Source organism: Suillus subaureus (genome assembly GCF_016647635.1).
Source record: "Suillus subaureus strain MN1 chromosome Unknown BJ212scaffold_25, whole genome shotgun sequence".
Lineage (NCBI taxonomy): Eukaryota > Fungi > Basidiomycota > Agaricomycetes > Boletales > Suillaceae > Suillus > Suillus subaureus.
This window is the reverse complement of record NW_024538581.1, coordinates 653,445-676,459: the sequence shown is the minus strand read 5'-3', so window position 1 is coordinate 676,459 and position 23,015 is coordinate 653,445. Positions and strand designations below refer to the sequence as shown.

Here is a 23,015-nt window from a genome sequence, read left to right as displayed (position 1 = left end):
TCTTCTTCTAGGCATTATGTCCCAGCCACGTCCAAGGTACTTGCAATCATCGACAATGGCGTGCAGATCGTGTCACAAAGAACGGGGAGACACTCCGACGACACGGAGAATCTGCTAAGAGGTGGCGGATCCTCAAGGAGCGAATGGCCAAGACGGAGAAAGAGATGGAAGTCGTCCGAAAGATCCTCACGGGTGGTGATGTAACTCGAAGCGAAACAAGTTCCACAGCAAATGGGTATCTTGCAACGCCCGCGAATTGCTCTTCGAAAGGTCGTGCACCGAGCCGAGCAACAAGTTCTACGAGCACTCTTTCGCGGAGCATATCACCACTGAGGAAATTTGCAAGGAAGATCGCCGGTCATGTACGGTCGCCTCCGGTCCCCGTCACTCCCTTGCCTGTATCACGAGAATTGTCTTCGGTGTCAAGAGACTCTTCACAATCACAGGGTCCGTCATCGGAGCCAGTTAAGGCGCTACGACGACAACGCACCTCTATATTCGCATTCAATCGGTCTACTAGTGGTGCCCCACTTACACCAGAGAAGGGACACAAATATAGCCACAGCCTCACCCCGAATCCTCCCCCGCCTCCAAACGCATGACCGTATCGACGACCCAAATTCACCTTGAAACTGAAAATGTCTAAACAAACCTTGGAACAGCTCAACAAAGGTAGAGGGACCGGATCTTGCGGCGACCATCAAGCCCACTCCTCCAAGGCGGCCAAACGCAAAGTCTGTCCTCACCCCAGAATATGCCCCTCTCGTGCCGAGCACGCCTTCACGAAGGAGCCTCAGCCGCAGTTCAAATGCGTCTTCACGGCCTTGGTCTCCTGTAACTTCATCTGCATCCACAAACCCTTCTATACCTCCTCTTCCACCTCTACGTCCACCATCACGAGCTCAAACGCCCAGCCTTGGGACGACACCACGCCCACGGCCCAAGACCCCGAGTCAAATTCCAGCCCCTGCGTTACACTGGCGCCCCGTATCTATGCGGCAGCCTGATACTGACGACGAAGAAGAGCTCACAACTCTTATGCAGCGTGCATTTTCCCCTCCGCATACCAATACATCTCCCAGCACTTTCCGTTCACATACCCAGAGCGGCGTACGCATACCCCCACCACGCCCTCCAAGCCGGTCACAGATACCCCTTCCCAGCGTGCACGTCTCCTCCGAGTCGCGTCCCTCATCAACGATGTCCTTCTACCGCCCCCAAAGCCCGCTCACCCCAGGATCTCTCCTCAGGGCACAGACGCCCGATTCGCAATTGAAAGCAAAAGCTCAACAGGTCCCGTTTTACGGGGGCGCAGGAAACAGCGGGATACGTGCATCTGCACGGCAGACTGTCGCGGGGAAGCTCCCTCCTTCGTCGTTCCGCGATTCGTCGACGACTCGGACGCCCAACTCGCGTCCGGGGTCGCGGTCAGGGTCGTACACACCCATGGAGCGCGACCCGTTGCACTCGTATGTCCCCGCAAGTGACAAGGACCCACTTGACATGGAGGTGGCGGCGATCGTGAATGCGATTCCGCACGGGCTGCTGGTTGAGCGTGTAGATCCCCCGCTCAAGGTGCCGCCGAAGGAGGGAGAGGAGATCAGGGCGTCGTATGCGTTTTCGAATAGTTTGAGCCGGAAAGTGGTAACTTGCAAGCTGACGACGCTGACGCGCTCTGGGGCAAGGGGGGGCGGGATGTCGAAGAAGGTTGTGTGTCGGGTTGGAGGAGGCGAGTGCCAGTTCTGTTCTTCTATCAGTTCAAAGTGTTGACATGGATTTTTGCAGGCTGGCAAGATTTGCAGCTCTACATGCTCAACCGTCAGGCAGGCATGTAGACTGGAACAAAGAACGGATACCCATGCATCAGACCCGAATTATTTTTGCACTTTGCACTTTACACTTTTTCATATTTCATCAATCACGATTCAGAACGGTCGCACGTAAATCACTAGTCGCGGAACAAGTTTACTGTATTGCATCATGATTATATCCTCATGTTCATTATGTCCGCAAACGTTTTGTGCAGTTTTCTATTTCTTGTTATCTTGACCAGGGTTTAGTTACAGCTTGCTATTGAATTGCTATGATGTTTAGCTTACGAGTGGTGATTTGACGCGTACATGTCAACTCATCGATATTCATTCATCGAATATAAAATGTTACAACGCATATATTAGGCTGAATGAGAAACCTCTAGCGCTCATCTAATACATACTCGCATATCAACCCATTCTAATACCCCGCCCAGCTCTTCACCTTCGAGAACCAAAACGACCGTTCGTTCTTCAGCGGCAGTGGTACTGCCTCCCCATCCTCCACATTGACTGAGTCATACCCAATAAAATCGAGCTTGTTCCACCGCCCGAGGGGACGTGAACGCAACGCGAGCGTCATCTGGAAGAAATACTTGTTCGGCTGCGGCTCTGTAGTGACGTGCGCATGTGAAAGGTGCTTCTCGTCAAGGTTCGTGATGTAGACAGTGCTACCGGACAGGGACCAGTTGCCGATGTAGAAACCCTGAAATGGATGTGGTTGAACTTAGGGTTGAGGTGAGCTGAGTGTGCGCGTACCTTCATGCGCAGGTTCGGCTTGAGCATTGGAATGACGGCCTGGGGCTGCCATTCCTCGTTAGCGAGGAGGGATAGCACCTGTCCGTTGGGGAAGAATCGGCTATAATAGTGTCAACAAGTGTAAGAGATGGCTCAGGCATGAGACTTACAGGTATCGATGATACGTGATGAGATGAGTTACCTACAAGGGAGTGATAAACTCAGCACGTCGAAAATGTCGGAGGGTTCTCTACGTACGTTTACCCAAGCGTTTTCGCTAGAGCCCATCCGCCTGTGATTTTTGTAAGAAAGCGGAGATAATACATCTCCGAAAACATGACTTACATGTAATGGCAAACAGCAATGTAAACACCATCCAACCGCAAGCGGGGATGTTCGATATAAGCTCTCCGGTAGTCTGAACTGTACAGTTCCACAATATTCGTTATAGACTCATCATCAGCAATCTGGGGAGGCTTATATGCCAAGTGGACAAAATCTCTGTTGCAAATATTTATAACGCAAAGTACGTGCAGGAGACAAGCACCATACCTCCAAATCGCAGAATCCAAACTGAGCACTCGTGCTTTACGACTGACAGCCGCAAACCGCTCAATCGTGGTGTAGTCAAGAATTCGGAGGATTTGGAGTAGAAGCTCATCAGGGATGAGATTGATGGGAGGTAGTCCCTCCTTCTTATCCTCTGGCTCAAAGACAAGATTCTCAGGAAAGTTCTTGAGCACTTGTGCTAGAAACCCTGACGTCACAAAGGATCTATTCTTGCTATCCTGGTGCACTTCGAGCTTCTGCACATCCCGTGTAACTCCATCTACAGACACAGTGGACGGAACCTTCCTGTGACTGGCTGGCTGTGTGGCAGAACGTTCCTGTGTACGCTGTTCTTCTATGAAGTACGCACGATCGACGTTCGCATCGAGACGAAATGCCTGACGATAGAGTCGGAGAACCTCGTCTAGTTGGCTGTGCTGCTCGTGAAAAACTGCTTTGCGATAGACCTCGACGGCATGAGCCAGATTGGGACTGAGATGAGATTGACCGTGAGATGCGTGCGTTATGACGGTAGGCACACCTGCGACGACATGGGTTGCAGGCCCCCGAGATGCTGAGAGTGTGTTAGTGATAGTAGCAGGTTTCGAGCTGGCGTCACTCCGAGCTGGGGAAATGGCACGTTCTGCAGCAATGCTGGCACCGGGAACGGGTTGAGTTTGCGCGCCCGACGTAGTGGCAGCCTGCCTTTCCCTGACCTCGGCCTTCCATTGCTCTCTGAAACGTGCAAGTTCTGCGGGCTCCTGGTCTGGTGCTAGAATATCTGACGTCCCTGCGCTCATTCCACACCTGAAAGTTGATACTCAGCTAGACAAGAGTCAGAATGTAATTCGGAAGTGCTTGCGAGTTCTTACTTTTACTGATACTAATTTGAGTGACCGGAACTTCGGAAGCAAACTACCCTGAGATGGTTTTGGTGGTTCGGCCGTTCAATATTGCGAGCATACAGAGAAAGTGGAGACCACATTATTGGTATAAATAAAGCATAGGGTGACCGAGTTGGCGGGGGAACGATGGATAATCGAAAAGTAATTAAGCCAACAGTGTGCACAAGTCCAAGGGCGATCCAAGGCATTAAACCGGCCTTCACGACTTTATGACGCCCAGACGCTTCAGCTCTTCACAGCTATCTATTTTCTCCGTCTCGATTGCCTTCACCTTCTCCCAATCCGTGCCAACACCGAATAAACCAACTTCTGCATCTCTCCTCCGTTGCCGCCTATCAACTGCACGCTGACAATCGCCGTAAAGAGTATTGGTGTAAACTTGTTCCACTTGCCCTTCAAATTTTGACAGAGCCGATCCGCGACGATAGGCACCCCCAGCAATGTCAGCTGCAATCTGCCGATGGTTCTTGAACTCGTATTCATTAACATGGTATTTTATGCCAAGTCCACTCGTTTGCCGTTCAGTATCGAAACGTGTTGATGGTGAAAAGGAATACCGCGGGTCGGGTATCGACGTAGAGAACATGTCCGGAATTGCACTGAGGAATGAGAACGCGATAAGCAATATGAGGGGCAGGAGCTGCATAAGCAGCGAGCGACCCTGCGCCCCTTCACCCTGCTGCTGTGCTTGTGCACCCCCCATATTTGTACGCATACGTGTCGTCCGGAAGCCTCCTTGGCCAAACGATGCAGTGAATACTGGACCGCCGCCGAAAGGACCGCCTCCAAATCCACCGTTCATCGCCATACCACCCCCTCCGAAGAACATGTTGAAAAGATCCTCTGGACTCATCTCGCCTTCGCCACCGAATGGGCTTGCAGAGAAGCCTGGCCCGCGCGAGGACATGCCACCAGAACGCGATTCTGGATCCGACCCAGATTGGTCGTAAATTGTTCGCTTCTGGGAGTCTGAGTGAATGTCAGAACCGTCCGGTTCATGAAATAAGTCAAGCACACCTGAAAGCACTTGGAAGGCTTTAGAGACCACTACAATGAGTTCGTGTCAGACACTGCGCATACGTGATGACAATACTAGACGCACTCTTGAATGCTTCATCTGCTCCAGGAGCACCGTTCTTGTCGGGATGTAGCGCAAGGGCAAGCTATTATTGTATCACAGTATTAGAACGTATATCGGTCAGCACACGAGATCATGTATGCCAATGTACCTTTCTGTATGCCTTCTTTATTTCAACCTCCTCGCAATCCTTCTTGACGGACAAGATCTCGTAGTACTCCGTAGCCTTGCAAGCTTTCACCCGTTTCACAACCTTCAACTGCTCAGCAGTGAATTCCCGTTTCTCCCCTCCCATCCCTCCAGCGGTGCCATTCGCACTGCCCGTACTCCGATGCTTGGCACCAGAAGCGGATGGGTGTGTCTCTGTAGACGACGAGGAAGCTTGCGCATTGCCATTTGACGTCGAAGGGCCTGGTCCGGCTGACGAGGAAGACGATCCAGATGCCTCCGTGGCCTCGATAGACTCAAGAAGCTTTGCAGCCTCAGGCGTGGAGAACAAATTTATAGATTTTTGGCAAAATTTACGGGCTGAAGGGAGGTTGCCAGCATCCTTGTATTTTTGTGCGATTGAAAGACACTTGATGGCCTCGTCTTTGTTACCTTCCATCGCTTGAAAGCAAGCCAAAGTACAGTGAGCTGGCGACTTGGGTACTTGGAGAGCTTCTCGGTGAGAGTGAACGTGTCCTTATTCGGCAAGTGCCTTTCGGATTCATTAATATTGCAGTGCCTGGAACCACGAAAAGTATCAGGTCACTTGTTTCATGTCTATCATTCGTGGTGCTGTGATAGTCGTCCACTGATGCTTTCATAGTCGCAGGCTAATACAGTGCAGTGCTTACACGTTACATGCAAGCTTGTTCGCTCCCATCATAACTGTGGTCCTTTCGACTGCTTCAAGTTGTGAGTTTGCGTTGTATTCAGCAGCCTCTTTTCTTTCGGCATTTACGGAAGACGTCGGTCTAGCTAGAAAGTCCGCACAGGCCCAGTGGCTCTTGCGTTGGTTCCCAGCTTGTAATGTCCCGTGACTATGTGCTGTAGCATTGCAGAAATCATCGACACATTGTTGCGACTCGACGTGCTCCTTGTTATGTCCTCATGGATAACCAGCATTCAATGTACAATGATTTTACTCTCATTCCAATCATTACGCGAGCAGTCTGGCAGTCACGTACACAGTTGTGTGATAGCCAGACCAGACCAGACTCAAGTCTCACTCCCGGACATGTCAGCCTCAGTCAGCCTCCAGAGTTTCTACAAAAGGCTCGTCACCTATCTGTCCTCTCTTCAGTCCGTCTTTCATCGTTGCTTCACGTTTATTACACATCCAGCATAACGATATCTTCAACATCCTTATTCATTCCACTATGCCCGCCGATATGCAACAACACATCAGCGTGCCATGTGTTCCTTCATATGACCAGTTCAGACCGCCCAATCCAGCCGAAGGTCAGCGCAAGGGCAAAGTTGGTTCCTTTTTTCCAAGCTTCGTCGATCGAGTGATCTTCCGTGCCAAACCAGTTACCCACCGTGACACTGCCGAGTCGCATCCGGAGGTTGACCCCGCCACTAACGTCGACTCTCTTGCAACAAAGTCTCACATCCTCCGTCGCCTTCCAGCACAACTCGACCGCATGGAGACGCAGAAGTCAAGGACAGCAAACAGGGGTTTGCGCACTTCGCTCGTCGCTGTCAATAAGGAACGAAAGGCTACTCCCCAGGCCCTCGATAAGGTGCAACGCCATAGCCGTGCTGTTCAAGAACAGTTCAACCTTGACCGCAAAGCGATGCAGTCCGAGATGTCCGAGACTATCCAGTCCTACGACTCCAAGTTGCGCGACATGAACGAGCTGAATATGCGACACGGTGCTCGGGGCATCAAGCTCCAGTCAAAGCTCTTCGACCAGGACGAACACGTCGGGCTTCTGGAGAGCTCGGAAGTCTCCAATCCTGTGGTTGAGACTGTCACTCACAAGACCGGTGCCAGAAATCTCGAAAGCGCATCTCAAGCGGACACTGGTTCCAAAGGCTGGGTGATGGAGGTCCAAGCCATCGCGGAACACCAGTCGCAACCTCAGTCAACGGAGCCAGTATTGGCTGTCAAAATGAACTCAACGACAAAGCAGGAGCCAGAGCGACGGGAAAACCCAGCCAAGCGACAACGCAATGTTGCTCGTGGTGCATCCGAGCGCCGCAACTTGAAGGACGACGATCCCTTCGCTTCGGAGCCAAATCTAGCGCCACATCGCAAGATTCGAAACGTACTGGCAGATGCGCGAGACAGGACACTTGCTACAATTTCGGAACTGAAGGACGTTCGTCGCAAGAAGGATGAACCCCAACCCTCCCAAGCCTGTGACGGCCACCAGGAGTTCACGGCGTTCCGGGATATTCGAGGCTTATTGGCAGATCTGCGAAAGTGTGGAGCCAGGACACAGACGACCATTTCTGAAATGAAGGATGCTCGTCGCAAGAAAGATGAACAGCGTCCTTCCCAAGCTTGCTATGGCCACCAGGCGGAGTTTGCAGTGTATCAGGATCAAATCGCTGCTCTTACTTCGGAACGTGATACACTCTCTCGCGAGCTCAAGCGCAGCACTCGAATGGCGAACTCGAATGCTTTCTTGCTTAACAGCGTAGAATTGCAAGCTCAGCGTCTACTCTCCGAGCATGACGCACTTATCGCTGAACACCAGCAGGAAAAGGCACGCTCACAGCAACAAATCTGGGAACTTGAGACCCAACTCGAGGACGCTACCGCATCAGCTTCTCGAGCCAAGGAACGTTATGAGGCAGAACACGAACAACTTCTAGAGGTCGAAGAGCAGCTCAAGCTTGAACGCACACAGTCGGCGCAGAACCACAGAGATCATGTGGATGAAATGCTCATGCTCTTCAGGGAGAATGCGGAGCAGGCCAACTTGATCGAGACTCTCAATAGGGATTTCGCAGAGCAACGTACTACGCTCCAGAAGGTGCATATTCAACTGGACCTTGCGAACAATGCACAGGCGATCATGGAGCGCAAGGTACGCAAACATCTACGCCTTTCGTAGTTTGCGCTTATATTTTCAAGCTCCAGTCAATGGAGATTGCATCCCAAGAAGCTCAGGAGAACATCGAGCTGGGCCACAGTACCCCACCGAAGGCTCAAGGCACCATTTTTCGAAGCCTCAGCAAGCGCTTGTCGCGAAACGGACCTCGTCAAGTATTACATCAAGGATCCCCACTCGTCACTCAAGAGATCGTGAAGAATGAGAAAGCGCAGCCTCCTGTTGCCGTTACCAGCACTTCCTCTTTGCCACCCACCTCCGTTCGCAAGGTCGATGGCGTCACTTCACAGCACGCCCGTGGGATGCTTTCGTGCCCACCAGAGAATCCTCCTGTCTCTAAGCCGTCCCCACCAGATCTTCCCAGTGACACCTTTGATGTCTCCACGGCGTCAACCTTTGGTGATGGTGGCGTGGACTTACTTTTGGAACCGAGCGAGAACGTAAAAGGGGAGGGCAATGGCTTAGCTACCCTCTACTCGGTGCTGTCAGTGGTCCGCATGTACGCTCCTAGTCCCATTCGTGGTCCTCCGGACATTCAACCTCGACGTCGCAATGTGGATCCCTTCAAGATTTCAGTCCTTTCCGATGACGTGGCGAAATCGGACGGCATCGCTGTGGGACAAACCTGTAAGTGATCATCTCTATTCCTCTTCGAACGTCTCTGCTTATCTGAAGTTCAGGGTCGCTATTTCATCTTTGACACAATCTCATCTTTTTCTTTTCTTTTGAACGTTCTCTCTGATTTTCTTTCTCTTCTCTTCTGAGAGAACGACAAGCATTATTTCTTTTTTTTTTCTTTTTTTCTTCTCTTCTTCTCAGGAGATAGCAGACAGGTCAAAACAACAAAAATAGGTGGGATCGACAGTATGGTTGGGGTTATAGCCTTGTACAGCTTTCATTATTTTATTCCTTAGATAAGTACCAAAAACAGGGAGGGTCGCGGCCGCGCGCGGTAGTGCATATTTTAATTTCATTTGTATTGGAAAAGAACGTCAATGTTAATGGTCTGATTCAAGTATCTCATGCATTGACATCTATTTATCATCGAATGTTGTCGGTTTTCACAACGAACAGCTCCAAAAATATTCGTGGTATCCAAGGTATTAAATTAGAAACAGGTATCAATGGACGAAAGCTTGCTAGATTAGTAGATCCCGGGTATAAATTTGTATTTAACAACGGAACAATAATGCTCCCAGTCTTTACCGTACTTGATTGAGCAACGTTCAAAGTCACGTCCGCAGCGATGGATGAGTACTGTGATGAAGAAAACGGAGTAGAAGTAAGGGATGATGGTTGCACTTCCAATAACAGCACCCCAGCAGAAGCTCATGGTCCAGTCAGCAACATAGTTCTGACGAAGAGCAACGAGGTTAGTAAACCGAACACATTATGATGGATCTAGCCTACAGGTTTGCGAGAGTATCTCCACCAGCCACTGATGAGAAGGCGGTTTCTGAAATTGCAGGGTAAGAGAGTTGATAAGTTGAAAATCGCCGAAAGACTTGCCCATGCGCTGTCTGGATAAACTCGGGATTCTTGAGGGTCCCCCCCGGAAGTTGCGGGAATGTGTTGCGGAAAGTTGTGATGCCCTGTGTTTGCATTTTGAAGCGACTCTTTTGTGACATTGAGGTATCCCAACTATGAGGATGAATGTCAGCTAAGTGAGGAAAACAAAATCGTAAAGTCGTACATGCAGTATGCTGTCAGTAGAATGACGAAAAGAATGACGTATGTAGGTGTAGAGAATTGATAGTTAGAGGGATGGTGCGATGCCATGTATACCACAGAGTATACATATGTCTACAAAGCTACAGATCAGCAAAAGTTGAAACGTGCTAGGAGTTGCGTACGAAGGGAACGCCAGCAAAGTTCCAGAAGATGACCATGAAGCCCCATCTAAGAAAATGACAATCAGATAAACGAGCGTAAGGATTACTACCCACTTCTCGTGATACATATCCCACGTTTGGGGGATACACTCTTCGCCCTTCGCGCTGAAGATGGAGTCAGGAACGCGAATTCCGAATTCTCACGTTGAGACACACCATGCATTAAGGTAGAGCCATGTTGCAAGGATCATGAATGCCATGTTCTGCGTGATTGTAGGCTATTGCGTGACTGAAGCTCCAAAAAAGGACGCACGGGGGTGACATAACCATACTGTTCATACTGGTGGCAACCTCCGGACACGGCCAAGAAGAAAACGATTACCCAAGGAATCCGGACCTCGGCCCACATCTTCAGATCAACAGAGCCGATACGGGGGTTCAAACAAGCACCCATGAAGACGTCATAGATCAAGTTCCCAGACATGCGGATCTCGTTCCCGGCTGCAACTGTAATGAAATACATGCCGAAGGACACAGCGAAACCGTAGATCATGGCGACGGACATGATGTGGCCATAATTGTCGATAATTTCGGTGAGACGGAAAATATGGTAGTAGTGCAGAGCAGCAGCAGTTAGCATGGTTGCGTAGAGAGAGTAGAGCGCATTGCAGTTATACATGAGGGTCTTGTACCCAAGAGAAGGTACAGGAAGACCTTCTTGTTTGTACCCTGGCATGACTAATGCTAGGAAGAGCTGATAAACCACAAGACCGGTATAGACTTTCCAAGCGTATGCATTGGGGCTTGCGTCCTGTAACCAGTTGAGGTCAGGAAGAAGCCCAAACCATTGCGAGTACATACGTCGCGAATATGTGCCCACATCCTCCCAAGGAACGGAACAATGTCCTCGGATGATGCGGGGTACACAAGTTTACCGTCATAAAACCACAAGCAGATCCAGAGATAATACATGAGCATGGGGAAGCCGACCATCATTGCAGTCACTCCTGCAGGTCCACCAAATTCATACCTAACAGACGTGAATATGAAATATACGCGACTGAGGCAAAACTTACGTCTGATGCTCGTCGAGTAATTGGTCCACTTTGCGGCCCTCATCTGTGGTTGTCAGTGGCTTTGCAGACGCGTCAACATTGCGCTGTCTCAACTCGTTCCCTGTACCCCCGTGAGACTGAACCATTTTGCAAAGTATCAACCTGTATACCAAAGTGGAACGAGACAGAAAGTTGATGACTAAAATAGTAAATTCGCGGAGTTAGTCATAACTTTAATCTCCGTTTGAACTTTGTTTTTGATCACCCCGTCAGCCACGTTTCTCGTGTAAACGCTCATCATCTTCTACTCAGGCGAGACCAGACGACGTGTGCCCGCTTCATCTGTCTGTAGTCAACGTGTTGGTCGGTTTGGCGTTGATTTCATTGTTGTGTATATCGTAGCAGCTGTCCAACAATCCATTCTTTGCCTCTTCATGGCTTCTTCAGTTTTCTACAAGTTCAAGTCCCAGAAGGATGAGTCTCGGGTGACCTTTGACGGCACCGGGATCTCCGTTTTTGACCTGAAAAAAGATATTATATTGGCCAATAACTTGGGTAAGGCAAATGACTTCGACTTATATGTATATGATGCTTCGGCGCAGCAAGGTGCGTAGTAAACGCATCATCCCACATCTGAGACTTCATGCGCATTTCAGAGTATAAAGATGATTCTCAGATCATCCCTCGTTCTTCGTCTGTCATTGTGAAGCGTCTCCCTTCATCGCGCCCAGGAAAGGGCAAGGCAGCCATGTACCTTAGTGGTACCAACGGTGGTACACATACTCCTACTTCTGATGTTATCCAGAGACCTGGTGGAAGTGGTGTTTTATGGCACAAGGGTGCGATGTCAAAGCGCTTTGATATCAAAGAGGAATCATCTCCTACACCAAAATCAGCTGGCGTGCGTAGTTGTCATATGAAACATACTCACCTCGCTCGAGAGCGAGTCTTACGCTCAATGCAGCCAACCTCTATTCCTAAAAACGCCGTCACAAAGGACGACGAGGCAGCCGCGATGGCTGCTATGTTCCAGGCCCAGACTGCTAACTGGGAGGAAACCCAGGAAAAGATGTCTCAGTTGGTATCGCGTCATCGCGCTTTTTGTCTTAGTAGTAGAACGAGTCTCATGAACGTGATTTTGTTTTTCTTGTGCCCATTCATTGGGTGTAAACAGCGCCGTGCCCATATATAACAACCCCAGGGGAACATCTACTAGTCGTGGTGGGAAGCCATTTACTCCTCACCAACGTCCCCAACCAGAACGTCCGTTACCTCCTAGCTATGTATGTTACCGATGTGGGCAGAAAGGTCGGTTGTTGCGCAATTGTGGACTTCAGCCATCTCACACGTAAACCTCTCGCAGGTCATTGGATACAAGATTGTCCTACGAATAGCGATCGTGAGTTCGACAACAAGCCTCGAATCAAAAGGACTACTGGTATTCCACGAAGTTTCCTGAAAGCTGTTGAAAATCCGAACAAGGGTGAGATCACCCAAGGTGTGATGGTCACACCAGAAGGTGGTTATGTCGTTGCCCAGCCTGACTTGTGGGTTTTTGGTTCGTTCTATGACAGGATGCATGTTAACTCGACAGCAGGGCTTCTTGGCAGAAGCAATTATCTCGTCCGAAGGGTTTGACTGCTGCTGACGTTCGGGAACGCCCTCCTACCGATGCTTCCCTTGCCTGTCCTGTAGACAACAGATTATTCCGTGACGCTGTCAAGACGCCTTGCTGTGGTACTTCATATTGCGAGGAATGTATCCAGACACACTTACTTGAGCGCGATTTTACCTGCCCCAAGTGTGGCAAGAAGATAGCTTCACTTGACAAAGTTGTCATGGATAAGCCAATGCGAACGAGGGTCGCTGATTATATCGATAAGGTTATGGAAGAGAGCAGAAAAGAAAGTGAAGAGAGCTCCGCACATTTCCTTTCTAACGGCCAGGTATGGTTACTGTTCAGATGTTGTGTTTAGGAAATGAACTTATTTCGGATAGGTCACTGATGTGGACAACTCTATAAACGACGACTTCTACTCAGATCAGCAACCTAGCATGGATATGCCCCAAATGATCGTTGACAACATCCCGTCCCTTCAAGCTCAAATTTCTCAAATATCAATCATGCTTCAGAATCCATCCCTACCAAATCAAGTGCGGCAGACCACAGAAATCAAGTATCAGCAACTCCAGATGCAATTGCAACAAGCTCAGGCCATTGCCGCAACCCTCGCTGTTGCGACCAGTCTTCAGCAGCAGCAACAGCAGCAACAGCAGCAACAGCAACAGCAACAGCAAACGTCAATCCCATGGCCTACGGAATGCAAGGTCAGCAGTGGACTAATCAGTTCCCGAGCCAACAACCCGCTGGCCATGACTCTGCTTATCAACGGTTGCCCGTCAACAATCGTCGCCGGAACTTGAAGCGGGATCGTCCCTCGGATTTCTTAGATGTCACTGGTGAAAGTGAACACAAAATGCCAAGGTATTGGGAGTAATTCAAACGTCTCCCTCGATGGAGAGGGGACTGCATTCGTAGGCTACGCAAATAGCTAATCTGTCGCACTTTGCATGTATACACGAACATTGACAAAATATAATTATTTCATCCTGATTTTTTTTTGGACAAGCGAGTATTATATGGCCACTAGCAGCTTATGGCGGTATCGGAATTCTGGTCCGTGACTGTTTATAGCGCGGGTGCTATTAGTATTAACACTAAGTTAGACCTTTGACTAGCACGACTTTAACTCGAGTACTCTATGACTGCAAGTCTCGGGAGCGAAGCCTGTCCATTTCCGAGCACCCTAGACTCTCTTGACCATTCCGTCTCAGGCTATCACGAGGCAAGCCAAACAGACAAGTCACCAATCTAATTTCCGTGGCAGTTTGAGTTCCATGCACAATGCATTCCAATCCACAACGTGCCGGGTGCGAGCCAGAGCTCAATGCTAGCACCCGGCTCTACTGCTAAGTACTACGAGAGCTAGGTGGTTCATTTTACACGGTTCACTATGGATCCAGCGACCAGAAGTTCTGTTGTCCCTGTGACCCTGATGGATTCAAGTTCTCCAGCTTGCGAAGCTGCCGAAGAGTCTACGACAGAGACTGCTACGTTAGCGCATGGACAAATCGCGAAATCTACATCCGAGTCTACTGTTACACTTGTGCCCGCTAGACCTATCTCGTACGTCGAGCACACGCAAGCCGTAGAGACTGGCGCTGGCTCTAGTTCGCAGGTGGACCCCACGCCTCCGGCAACAAGATCTACTTCAGACCCTGCTCTTCAGACATTAGAAAGGCATTTATCGTCGAACACAGATGGCCCGTATCCTGCTAGGTGCTCAAGGCACGGTGCTCCAACCTCTTCGGGAGAATTTGACCACCTCGCGCGTGGAACGAGTAGGGGTAGAGATTTCCTTCCTAGGAGGGCGACTTTGTTGGCACAGGGGTATCCCAGTCTCCCAACTGACTTGGTTCCCAAGGCTACCTTGCAGGCGAGCTTGAATCACTCTTTTCTAAGTGACATATCCTCAATTCTCTATCTTCCAGCCCAACCGCACCGTCGGAGAGCGCCTACAGCCAACTATCGACGCAGCTGAACATGAAAGAGCCAAGTACGCAGCCAAAGGTGCATTTTTACATTCCTTGCCTGTTCGAGTTGAAATAGATTTGGTTGCCTAATTGTACCTTCAGCGACGCGGATAGGCTATGCATTAAACATTGCCATCGGCCTGCAGGTTCTTTTAGGCAGTCTGACTACTGGTTTGTCTGCTGTCGCAGTTGGAAAACAGGTGAACAACCTGAGGAACTTGTTATGTCTTCAACTGATGAATTATCGTAGACCGCCGTCATGACCGTAATACTTGGCAAGCGACATGTATGATAATGGTATTCCATATCGCTGATTGTTTAACTCGTTTCAGGGGCGCTCGCTACTCTAGTCGCATCATACCTCGCTCGTATGCGTGGTTCAAGCGAACCAGAGCTTTCAATCACCCGGGTGAAAGACCTTGACCAATTTCTACGAGACTGCAGAGCGTTCCAGCTAGATCACGCCCACACATACGGAACTGCTGAGAATGGGTTCGATAAAAGAGTGGATGAGCTCCGGTCCAGTTTTGAACAGTTGCTTGGGAATGGAGATGGGTGTGTACTACTCAAGCATTCGATCATATTTTCTTCGCTGACCCTGTGACAATTCCGTAGTCAACGGAAGCTATCTCCCGTCTGATGATGTGGACATTTCTTCGTGACCTCTTAGTCAGTCGTAGCCCTCTCTGTGTTGGTGTACCAATTTTTGTTTGTTGTTGAGTTGCATTGCACCGAATGTCATTTTCGTTGTGGACATTGTTACATAGGCTACTCACGAGGGATTGCCTCAAATTCACTCCTGCTGGTCATTAGTAGTAGTAAAGTTGGTTATTTTCAAGACAGCGGACTTCGGTCCGAGGTCAGTAAGTCTGTCACGGTGTCACGAGTGTTACGGAACGCGTTCGTAACGTGACGCGACGCGTTTGTCATATTGAATCAACGTGTTCGCTTTCTCTTTCCTCCATCACATTTTTTCAATCATGGTCAAGGCCAAAGCTGGTACCAAGCAGAAGGCCATCACCTCCTTCTTTGGCGGGAAGAAGGAGCGCAAGGAATCTGCCGATGAAGTTGCCACAGAGGAGACATCATCTGACAGCGGAAAACCTCAGGCCGCTGTAAAGAAAGCATCTAGAAAGAAGGTTAAGAAGGAGAAAGTCAAGGATGATGACGAAGAAGCATCTGATGATGATTTCCCTGCTCATTCTGCAAAGACAGACGGTAAAATCGAGTCGTCCACTTTACCACCCATCTACGAAACTCCCGCCATGTTCAGTGACCTGGTGTCTCGTCTTCCAGAAATCAAAGGTGTCGCCGAGCACATCAGAGGTCGAAAGCTACGCGTGGCTACGATGTGTTCTGGCACAGAATCACCTCTGCTTGCTCTCGATCTCATTGGCCAGGTTATGCTTGAGCAGCATGAAATTCCTCTTGAATTTGAGCACGTATTTTCTTGTGAGATCGAACCATTCAAGCAAGCATACATCGAACGCAATTTCCAACCGCCACTACTGTTTAGAGATGTGTGCGAACTGGGAGACCCTCAAGCGTGTGTTGTCCCTATACTTATCATTGTTCAATCCACTGAACGAGCCTATGTTATTTAGAACAACAGCCTATGGATCATTAGCTACTGTTCCGGGAGACGCCGATCTTCTTGTCGCAGGCACATCCTGCGTTGACTACTCTAACCTCAATAATGAGAAGAAGACCATCGATGGCGGAGGAGAATCTGGTCGCACTTTCCATGGCATGATGTCCTGGGTCACAAACCACCGACCCCCATTAGTCATCCTGGAAAATGTTTGCTCAGCGCCGTGGGACAGGGTGAAAGAGTATTTTGAGAAGCAGGGGTACAGCGCGGAACACATCAAGGTGGATACAAAGCAATATTATATCCCGCATACTCGGATGCGGAAGTATCTGCTTGCCGTTGACAAGAGAGGGTCGGGCATACCTGCAAAATGGAAGGACTTAGTGATGAACAAGTTGAGGCGGCCCGCTTCATCAACACTGGACGCGTTTCTCCTTCCTTCTGACGATTCTCGTATTTACCAAGCAAGGCAATTACTTGTTCAAGACGCCGGTGGCTCGGAACCTCGAGCTGGACGCACTGACTGGACCAGATGTGAATCACGCCACGCACGCGCTAGGTTAGATGAAAAGTTGGGGCAGAAACGACCGCTAACGAGTTGGGAGGAAGGTAAGCACCTATTAGGTTTTGTGGTTTCCACGCTTGTTGACATTGTAACAGGCGGTACTTGCAGACTGCCCGATTTTGCGTGGCAAGATTGGGGAATACGACAGGTAGAACGAGTCTGGGACCTAATGGATATCAGTCTGCTTCGCTCTGCGAAAATTGGTGTTGACCCGTCATACAAGACGTTCGTAGCGTATCTCGTATATGTCATTAAGTGACTAATTGACTGACAGTCTCGTGTGGAACCTCTCGCAAAATGTCGATCGCTCAACCGGATCGAGCAAGAGCGGCATATGCCCTTGTCTGACCCCGTCCATGATTCCATACATCACCAATCGCGGTGGGCCCATGGTTGGTGTTGAGGCATTGGCCATGCAGGGGCTTCCCATTGATAAATTGCTTCTGACGAGGGAAAGTCAAGACGAGTTGGCTGACCTTGCAGGAAATGCCATGTCATCTACTGTTGTTGGTGCATGCATACTCTCGGCTTTAGTCGCTGGTCAGAAATTACTCAAGGCCGGTAACGACACGGAGACGTACGAGATGAAGAAGGATATCGGTCACAAGAACAACGACCATGCTATGAATGTTGACCTCAGCCTCTCTGCCACCGTCGGTCCTGAAGAACGCATCAAAGGATACCAGGATCTTGTGGAGAGACCGTTAGATCTGGCTGCCACACAAACGGACTCGATTACCCGTATTTTGGAGGACGCACAGAGGAGTGTCCGTCTTTGTCAATGCGAGGGTCGCAAGGACGTCACGACGCGCGACCTCTTGCGTTGCGTAGATTGCGGCTCGTCATCTTGCAAGAAATGTGCAGGCCGTCCCGAGCACAATTTCGAGCCTCTTGATGTCATGCAGTTGTCACGTCTCAGTCCTTCGGCATTTGTGCGGGGGCTGAAATCTACTCTGCCTATGTGTATCTCTCTTACTGGTGTCGATAAGAGGCTTCTTGACAGTCTTAGAGAAACTTCAGGCGTCACAATCCCGGAAAAACGCTGGAACAGCTGGTCCTCAGCTGTGTTGAGGGCAACTGATTCAGAGCTCCGTTTTGTCGAACCTAAGCGCCAAGAGATTTGGTCTGCTGTCTACCAATCACCTCACGCTATTTTCGAGTTATACCTCGAACCTAGACAAACCGAGTGGCGCCTTTACGCGAAGCCAAGTGATAATGAGCCTGCGAATGCAGAGATCCGCCGTTTACTCCAGATGCCCGTCGCGAGATTCAGATGCGATGGGGATCTTCTGCAGGGATCTTGGCAGTTTGCTCTTCCTGTTGCACGTGAGGTGGCAATTACTATCGAGGGCAGCGCCGGCACGGTTCCTTCTTGGGAAGCTCGTCTTGGCTTACTAGACGACGAGTTCAAGGACAAGGAGGTGCACTCACAGCTTCATATCGCCATTCCCGAATCTCAAATATCTCATTTTGATCGCGATATTTCCGGAGTGTATGTTCTCCTCGACAAGTGTGGGACAGCCAACGGTGCTTTACACAAAAAACTGCCTAGTGATGATGATGCCTCTTTGCCGCCACTTTTCATGATGCTGGATCCAACAAGATGCGGAAATCCCGCGGAAGATGCATTCGTCTTTACGACAAGTACGCGGCGATATGATTTTGGAGAGTTCCGCCCCATAATCAGTAAGCTCGACCCTTCATGGAGGCAGTCGGATGTCCGGGGGGAACAGCGTGTCAAATGTCATGTCCCTCTTCACTGGATGGACTCGGAGCTGGTCAAGGTTCAAGTAAGTCGATGTTAACACAACCTACCTGCTCCCCAATTTTGTCTCATCTCGAATTATAGCCCCTCGAGCTTGGAAACGCGTCTTTTGCTGTGCCTGGAGGCAGCCTTGAAGCCAGCGTTACGACTGACGCATGCGCAAGTGCCAATGCTCTTCTAACATGCACCGTACCTCTTCCTGAAGATGCGGGTCCAGAGTGGCCTCGTGGTAATTGGAGAGAAGTCGATAAGGTTCACGAGCGTGGCACTTTCAAGGCCTTGGCTTGGTTGCTGGAGCGTATACGACATGTGGATGACAATTTCGGTCATTGGCAGACTGTCGAAGTCCCAAATGACTTGTTCCACTGCCAACGTTGTGCTCCCACCCCTCCCGCTGTCAAGTGGACCAAGAATGCCAAGAAAATAGCTGCTATTGAAGACAGCCAGGAGGCCGGGCAGTATGAGAGGGACCTCAAGCTTCGTCCGAGTCCCTTCGTTACGCAATTGAAGATGGATAACCAAGTCGGCGTTGTGAAAGTAGGGCTCAACATTGCTTCTATCTTGCACAGGGCTTTATCACGACTCCCTACTGCGAATCGCTCAGAGCGACCGGTGCTAAGCTGGCGATTGGATACCGATTTCGCTTCTTCCGTAAAGATACAAAACCCTCCTTTCAGACTCCTCAGTAACAAGTCCGACTCAGAGCATTCGCAGCCTCCAAACTTTGATGAGGACAAACTCCCTTTGCGTCTGAACAGCTCCGCTCTCTCACTTGGATGATCGCTCGAGAAGCAGAAGATTCCGAACCCTTCATTGAGGAAGAGATATCAGAAGCCATCCTAGAGCCTCTGGGGTGGCGAGCAGAAGGCCGGGCACAGCGGCCTGTGCACATTCGAGGTGGTGTTTTGGCAGACCAAGTCGGTTATGGGAAGACGGCAATTACTCTGGGGCTTATTGACTGTACAGCGAAGAGTGTAAAGAAGGAGTTCAAGGAGAAAGGCGATATCATTGGCAAGGTTCCGGTTCAAGCCACATTGGTCATCGTTCCTCCTCATCTCACAAGACAATGGCGCTCAGAAGCACAGAAATTTGCACGCAACCGATTCAAGAATATTGTGGAGATTTCCACTGCCGCACAGATCAACAACCTCACCATCGAAGATGTTCAGGATGCGGACCTAGTCATTGTCGCCTCCAATCTGTTCCAGAGCTCAGTATATCTTGCCAACTTGGAAGCCTTCGCTGCTGGAGGCACCCTACCTACTCAAGATGGACGTTACTTCAATGTACGCGTTGATCTCACGCTGCAAGCCCTACGGAGTCAAGTCGAACGACTGAAAACTGAAGGTTCCGCTAGTGTCATGGCAAACATCCGAGACGTTCGAAAACGCGGTATGTTTAGTACCTTTGTGCTTAATGTAGCTGACTGCCAGGAATAGAGGAAGAGTTGGAGGCGCAACTATTTGTTGCGCCAAAGCGTCTCAAGGGGAAGGCCTATCAGGAAGCTGTAAGCAAAGGGAAGTCATCTCAAGTCAAGGTCGAGAACAGCGATTCTTCGTCAGAGAGAGAGATATTCTCTGCCAAACCCACCTCATCTGGCAAAATTTGCGAAGTTGTCATCACAGTGCCTAAAAAGAAGATGCAAACGATCGCCCCGAAGACTTCGGACGCCGAGAATTCGGACTCACCACGCCCACGAAAACGACTCCAACGCAAGGTTTCCAAGAAAGTCATAGTAATCGATTCAGATGATGAGTCAGAAGGTGATAAAGGCAGTGATTATGAAGATGAAGATCTCGACGATGATCATGCGGATGGTGAATCCGTCGAAGACATTTCAGACACCGATAATGTTTACACCAAAAAGTCGTCAAAACCCAAACGACTTCTCACTAAGCCGTCACTGAAACCATCACCCCCGCCAACCTCGTCATCTGAAGATGGACACTCGGTCGGAGTTTCGTCTGACGCAGAGATGAGCGATGGGGATGATGTCGGGAAGAAAGGTAGTAAGGGTAAGAGTAGGCAATATGGTCTCAAAGCAGCCCCGAAGAAGAAGGCAACCAAGAATCCAACCAAGAGCTCTGGCGAAGATACCGACAGTATGGACGTCGATGGTCCACCTTCATCTCCTGTGTCTTCTAAAACCTCCAAAAAGCGCAAGACCACAGCTTCTGACGACAAACCCGCCAAAAAGCAGAAGCGGCGAGAGGATACCGACCCTTGGAAACTCGAAACCACTGCAGTCAAGAAAGACTGGACACAAGCCCGCGCCCCACCCCTGGAAGTATTCCACTTCTCACGAATCGTCGTCGACGAGTATACCTACCTGAGTGGAAAGGTGCACTCCATGGTCACCAAACTAACTGGCGACCGACGCTGGGTGCTATCTGGTACCCCGCCGATTCACGATTTCGGCTCTGTGAAGACTATTGCTGCACATCTGAACATTCATCTGGGTATTGATGATAGTGGTGAGGGCAAGTCAGCGATGATCAAGAAACGCATCCGAGAACAGACGAGTAAGATTTCAAAGACCAGACAAACGGGGTGTGCTGACTGTTATCGCAGAGGTTGAAGAGTTCCACTCATTCCGTGAGGTACACACGCAGGAGTGGCATGCACATCGTCACAGTCTCGGCCAATTGTTCCTTGACATGTTCGTGCGGCAGGTCAGATACATCCCTCATGATCGTTGTAATTGAACTCAATTGGCATTTTAGAATATCGCAGAAATTGATGAGATACCATGCACGTTCAAAATCATCAAAGTCGTTTTGCCTGCCGCAGAACGAGCGATCTACTTGGAATTAGAACATCACCTTCGCGCCATCGATATGGTTGCCAAACGCACGAGGAAGTCGGAGAGTGACCGAGAGAAGCGCCTCAACATTGCACTTGGCGAGAGCAAGTAAGAACAAACATGTTCTGCTGAAACTACTGCTTGACATTCACTTTCAGGACCGCAGAGGAAGCCCTTTTAAAGCGTTGCTCTCATTTCGACCTTGAAACCAAAGACAAGGAGAATGCCATGAAGGCTTGCGAGATCATCGTCAAAGAGCGGACCGAGCAGCTGGAGGCCTGTAAGAAAGAACTACTGAAGGAGCTCCAGAAGGCCGTCAAGAAAGAGAAATCTATTGGCAAGCTCCCAGAAGAGAGCATGTTCCAGGAGTACGCCCGTGTTTCTAGAGATGAAGGCGGCGTCGGCGACCATGACGCTACGGAGACTATTCGGGATCTTCTCACAGAGGCTGAAGTCCCAGGTTCTGTCTTCGACGTACTGGAAGAACAAAGCCAAAGGCGACATGAACCTGGCGGAGAAAACGAAGGAGGCTGTATGGGAACATCGTGAGCAAACGCACATTATCCGTAAGCTCACGAAGGAACTCGTTGGACGCGTCCGGTCCCTCCGTTACTTCACCGTTGTGCGCGACCTGCAGAAGCAAAGAGACACTCCTCCTATCGTCTCATGTCCAGCATGCGAGCGCAGCGAGATACCCATGGATGAAGTTGCTGTGCTGTCTTCATGCGGCCACACAGGCTGCATGAGTTGTGTTAAGGAAGCTGCTGATCGAGAGGAATGCGTTTACCATCCCTCTGGTCAATGCAATGCTGCTGCCCGTGCTCTCAACATCGTCAAGGGACAAACTCTGGGAGTTGATGACGAAGCTCGCGATGGACGCGGCAAGCACTACGGGAAGAAATTGGAGATGGTTGTAGACCTTGTGAAGTACGTGGTCCTTGTTATGCTCTCGCGATCATACTAACGGTCTCTGGCCCCAGGAACCAAATCCCGAAAAATGAACGGGTTCTCATCTTCGTCCAGTTCCCTGATCTCATGGCAAAAGTCGCTCATGCACTGAAGATGCACAAGATCGAGTTCTTAGAAATAAACGGCTCTGCAACCCAGAAAAGCAAGAACTTGGAGCAGTTCCAGAACGACAGTAAAGAACGCGTGCTTCTATTGAACGTCATGGACGAGAGCGCTAGCGGTGCGAACTTAACGGTTGCCAACCATGGAATCTTTCTTTCCCCTCTCCTTGCCCAGAGCCAGGAGATATATGACGCTTGCGAGACGCAGGCAATTGGACGTTTGAGGAGGTATGGGCAGATCAAGCATGTCAGCATTCACCGGTTCATAACGACGGACACGATCGATGTTGAAATATTCGAGGAGAGGACCAAGGTGAAAGTCTAGAGCATGGTAACGCATTGCATATATGAAACCCACGCAACTTGGGTACAGTTCATCGACGTACTGGCACACCACTAGCATATAGGATAGATATACTTACCATTTAGCATACAGAAATATAGACGTCAAGAATGTTACATTTGTGTACAATAAACTTACGTACTAACAACCGAAAGGATGAACCTACTTGAAGTTATGTATCTGAAACATGGAAGTAACTACAATGGATGCACGCACCTCAGTTGGTCCATAGTGAATGAGGATGGCAGGACATCCATTAGGTCACG

The 23,015-nt window shown here is 49.8% G+C and overlaps 8 protein-coding genes across 8 annotated transcripts; 5 read left to right on the top strand and 3 right to left on the bottom strand.

Annotated features, from left to right (window-relative positions):
* Positions 1 to 66: 66 nt before the first annotated feature.
* BJ212DRAFT_1301423 (uncharacterized protein) lies at positions 67 to 1,835 on the top strand (the record flags this gene model as incomplete). Its single annotated transcript, XM_041333124.1, has 5 exons — positions 67 to 235; positions 271 to 447; positions 663 to 1,575; positions 1,629 to 1,710; positions 1,786 to 1,835. Coding segments are annotated over 5 exons (1,391 nt in total), but the record flags the coding sequence as incomplete, so codon positions are not given.
* Positions 1,836 to 2,232: 397 nt separating this feature from the next.
* Positions 2,233 to 3,898, bottom strand: BJ212DRAFT_1483028 (uncharacterized protein; the record flags this gene model as incomplete). Its single annotated transcript, XM_041340539.1, has 6 exons — positions 2,233 to 2,517; positions 2,571 to 2,670; positions 2,720 to 2,751; positions 2,808 to 2,841; positions 2,895 to 3,050; positions 3,102 to 3,898. The coding sequence occupies 6 exons, from the start codon at positions 3,896 to 3,898 to the stop codon at positions 2,233 to 2,235; spliced, it is 1,404 nt and encodes a 467-aa protein (XP_041191001.1).
* Positions 3,899 to 4,202: 304 nt separating this feature from the next.
* Positions 4,203 to 5,688, bottom strand: BJ212DRAFT_1483027 (uncharacterized protein; the record flags this gene model as incomplete). Its single annotated transcript, XM_041340538.1, has 4 exons — positions 4,203 to 4,972; positions 5,021 to 5,050; positions 5,106 to 5,166; positions 5,233 to 5,688. 4 exons carry the CDS (start codon positions 5,686 to 5,688, stop codon positions 4,203 to 4,205), a joined length of 1,317 nt encoding a protein of 438 aa, XP_041191000.1.
* Positions 5,689 to 7,013: 1,325 nt separating this feature from the next.
* Positions 7,014 to 9,121, top strand: BJ212DRAFT_1369435 (uncharacterized protein). The gene is made up of 3 exons (XM_041336226.1): positions 7,014 to 8,107; positions 8,155 to 8,758; positions 8,812 to 9,121. Exons 1-3 carry the CDS (start codon positions 7,115 to 7,117, stop codon positions 8,829 to 8,831), a joined length of 1,617 nt encoding a protein of 538 aa, XP_041190999.1. The 5' UTR covers positions 7,014 to 7,114; the 3' UTR covers positions 8,832 to 9,121.
* An 87-nt stretch (positions 9,122 to 9,208) lies between these two features.
* BJ212DRAFT_1369428 (ergosterol biosynthesis ERG4/ERG24) lies at positions 9,209 to 11,202 on the bottom strand. Its single transcript, XM_041336225.1, has 10 exons — positions 11,040 to 11,202; positions 10,825 to 10,993; positions 10,277 to 10,774; positions 10,180 to 10,226; positions 10,078 to 10,128; positions 9,985 to 10,030; positions 9,825 to 9,934; positions 9,641 to 9,772; positions 9,542 to 9,587; positions 9,209 to 9,485 (listed from the first exon to the last, which is right to left on the bottom strand). Exons 1-10 carry the CDS (start codon positions 11,162 to 11,164, stop codon positions 9,276 to 9,278), a joined length of 1,434 nt encoding a protein of 477 aa, XP_041190998.1. The 5' UTR covers positions 11,165 to 11,202; the 3' UTR covers positions 9,209 to 9,275.
* A 65-nt stretch (positions 11,203 to 11,267) lies between these two features.
* On the top strand, positions 11,268 to 13,632 carry BJ212DRAFT_1369420 (DWNN domain-containing protein). Its single transcript, XM_041336224.1, has 8 exons — positions 11,268 to 11,624; positions 11,675 to 11,919; positions 11,983 to 12,095; positions 12,193 to 12,326; positions 12,382 to 12,565; positions 12,616 to 12,964; positions 13,017 to 13,318; positions 13,375 to 13,632. Exons 1-8 carry the CDS (start codon positions 11,453 to 11,455, stop codon positions 13,514 to 13,516), a joined length of 1,641 nt encoding a protein of 546 aa, XP_041190997.1. The 5' UTR covers positions 11,268 to 11,452; the 3' UTR covers positions 13,517 to 13,632.
* A 114-nt stretch (positions 13,633 to 13,746) lies between these two features.
* BJ212DRAFT_1369416 (uncharacterized protein) lies at positions 13,747 to 15,409 on the top strand. Its single transcript, XM_041336223.1, has 6 exons — positions 13,747 to 14,515; positions 14,571 to 14,649; positions 14,715 to 14,812; positions 14,863 to 14,887; positions 14,945 to 15,167; positions 15,228 to 15,409. Exons 1-6 carry the CDS (start codon positions 14,033 to 14,035, stop codon positions 15,250 to 15,252), a joined length of 933 nt encoding a protein of 310 aa, XP_041190996.1. The 5' UTR covers positions 13,747 to 14,032; the 3' UTR covers positions 15,253 to 15,409.
* A 133-nt stretch (positions 15,410 to 15,542) lies between these two features.
* On the top strand, positions 15,543 to 22,968 carry BJ212DRAFT_1369412 (uncharacterized protein). The gene is made up of 12 exons (XM_041336222.1): positions 15,543 to 16,158; positions 16,217 to 16,812; positions 16,864 to 16,993; positions 17,043 to 18,558; positions 18,618 to 19,281; positions 19,323 to 19,925; positions 19,973 to 21,055; positions 21,105 to 21,205; positions 21,257 to 21,444; positions 21,495 to 21,796; positions 21,828 to 22,263; positions 22,317 to 22,968. The coding sequence occupies exons 1-12, from the start codon at positions 15,593 to 15,595 to the stop codon at positions 22,729 to 22,731; spliced, it is 6,600 nt and encodes a 2,199-aa protein (XP_041190995.1). The 5' UTR covers positions 15,543 to 15,592; the 3' UTR covers positions 22,732 to 22,968.
* Positions 22,969 to 23,015: the final 47 nt, after the last annotated feature.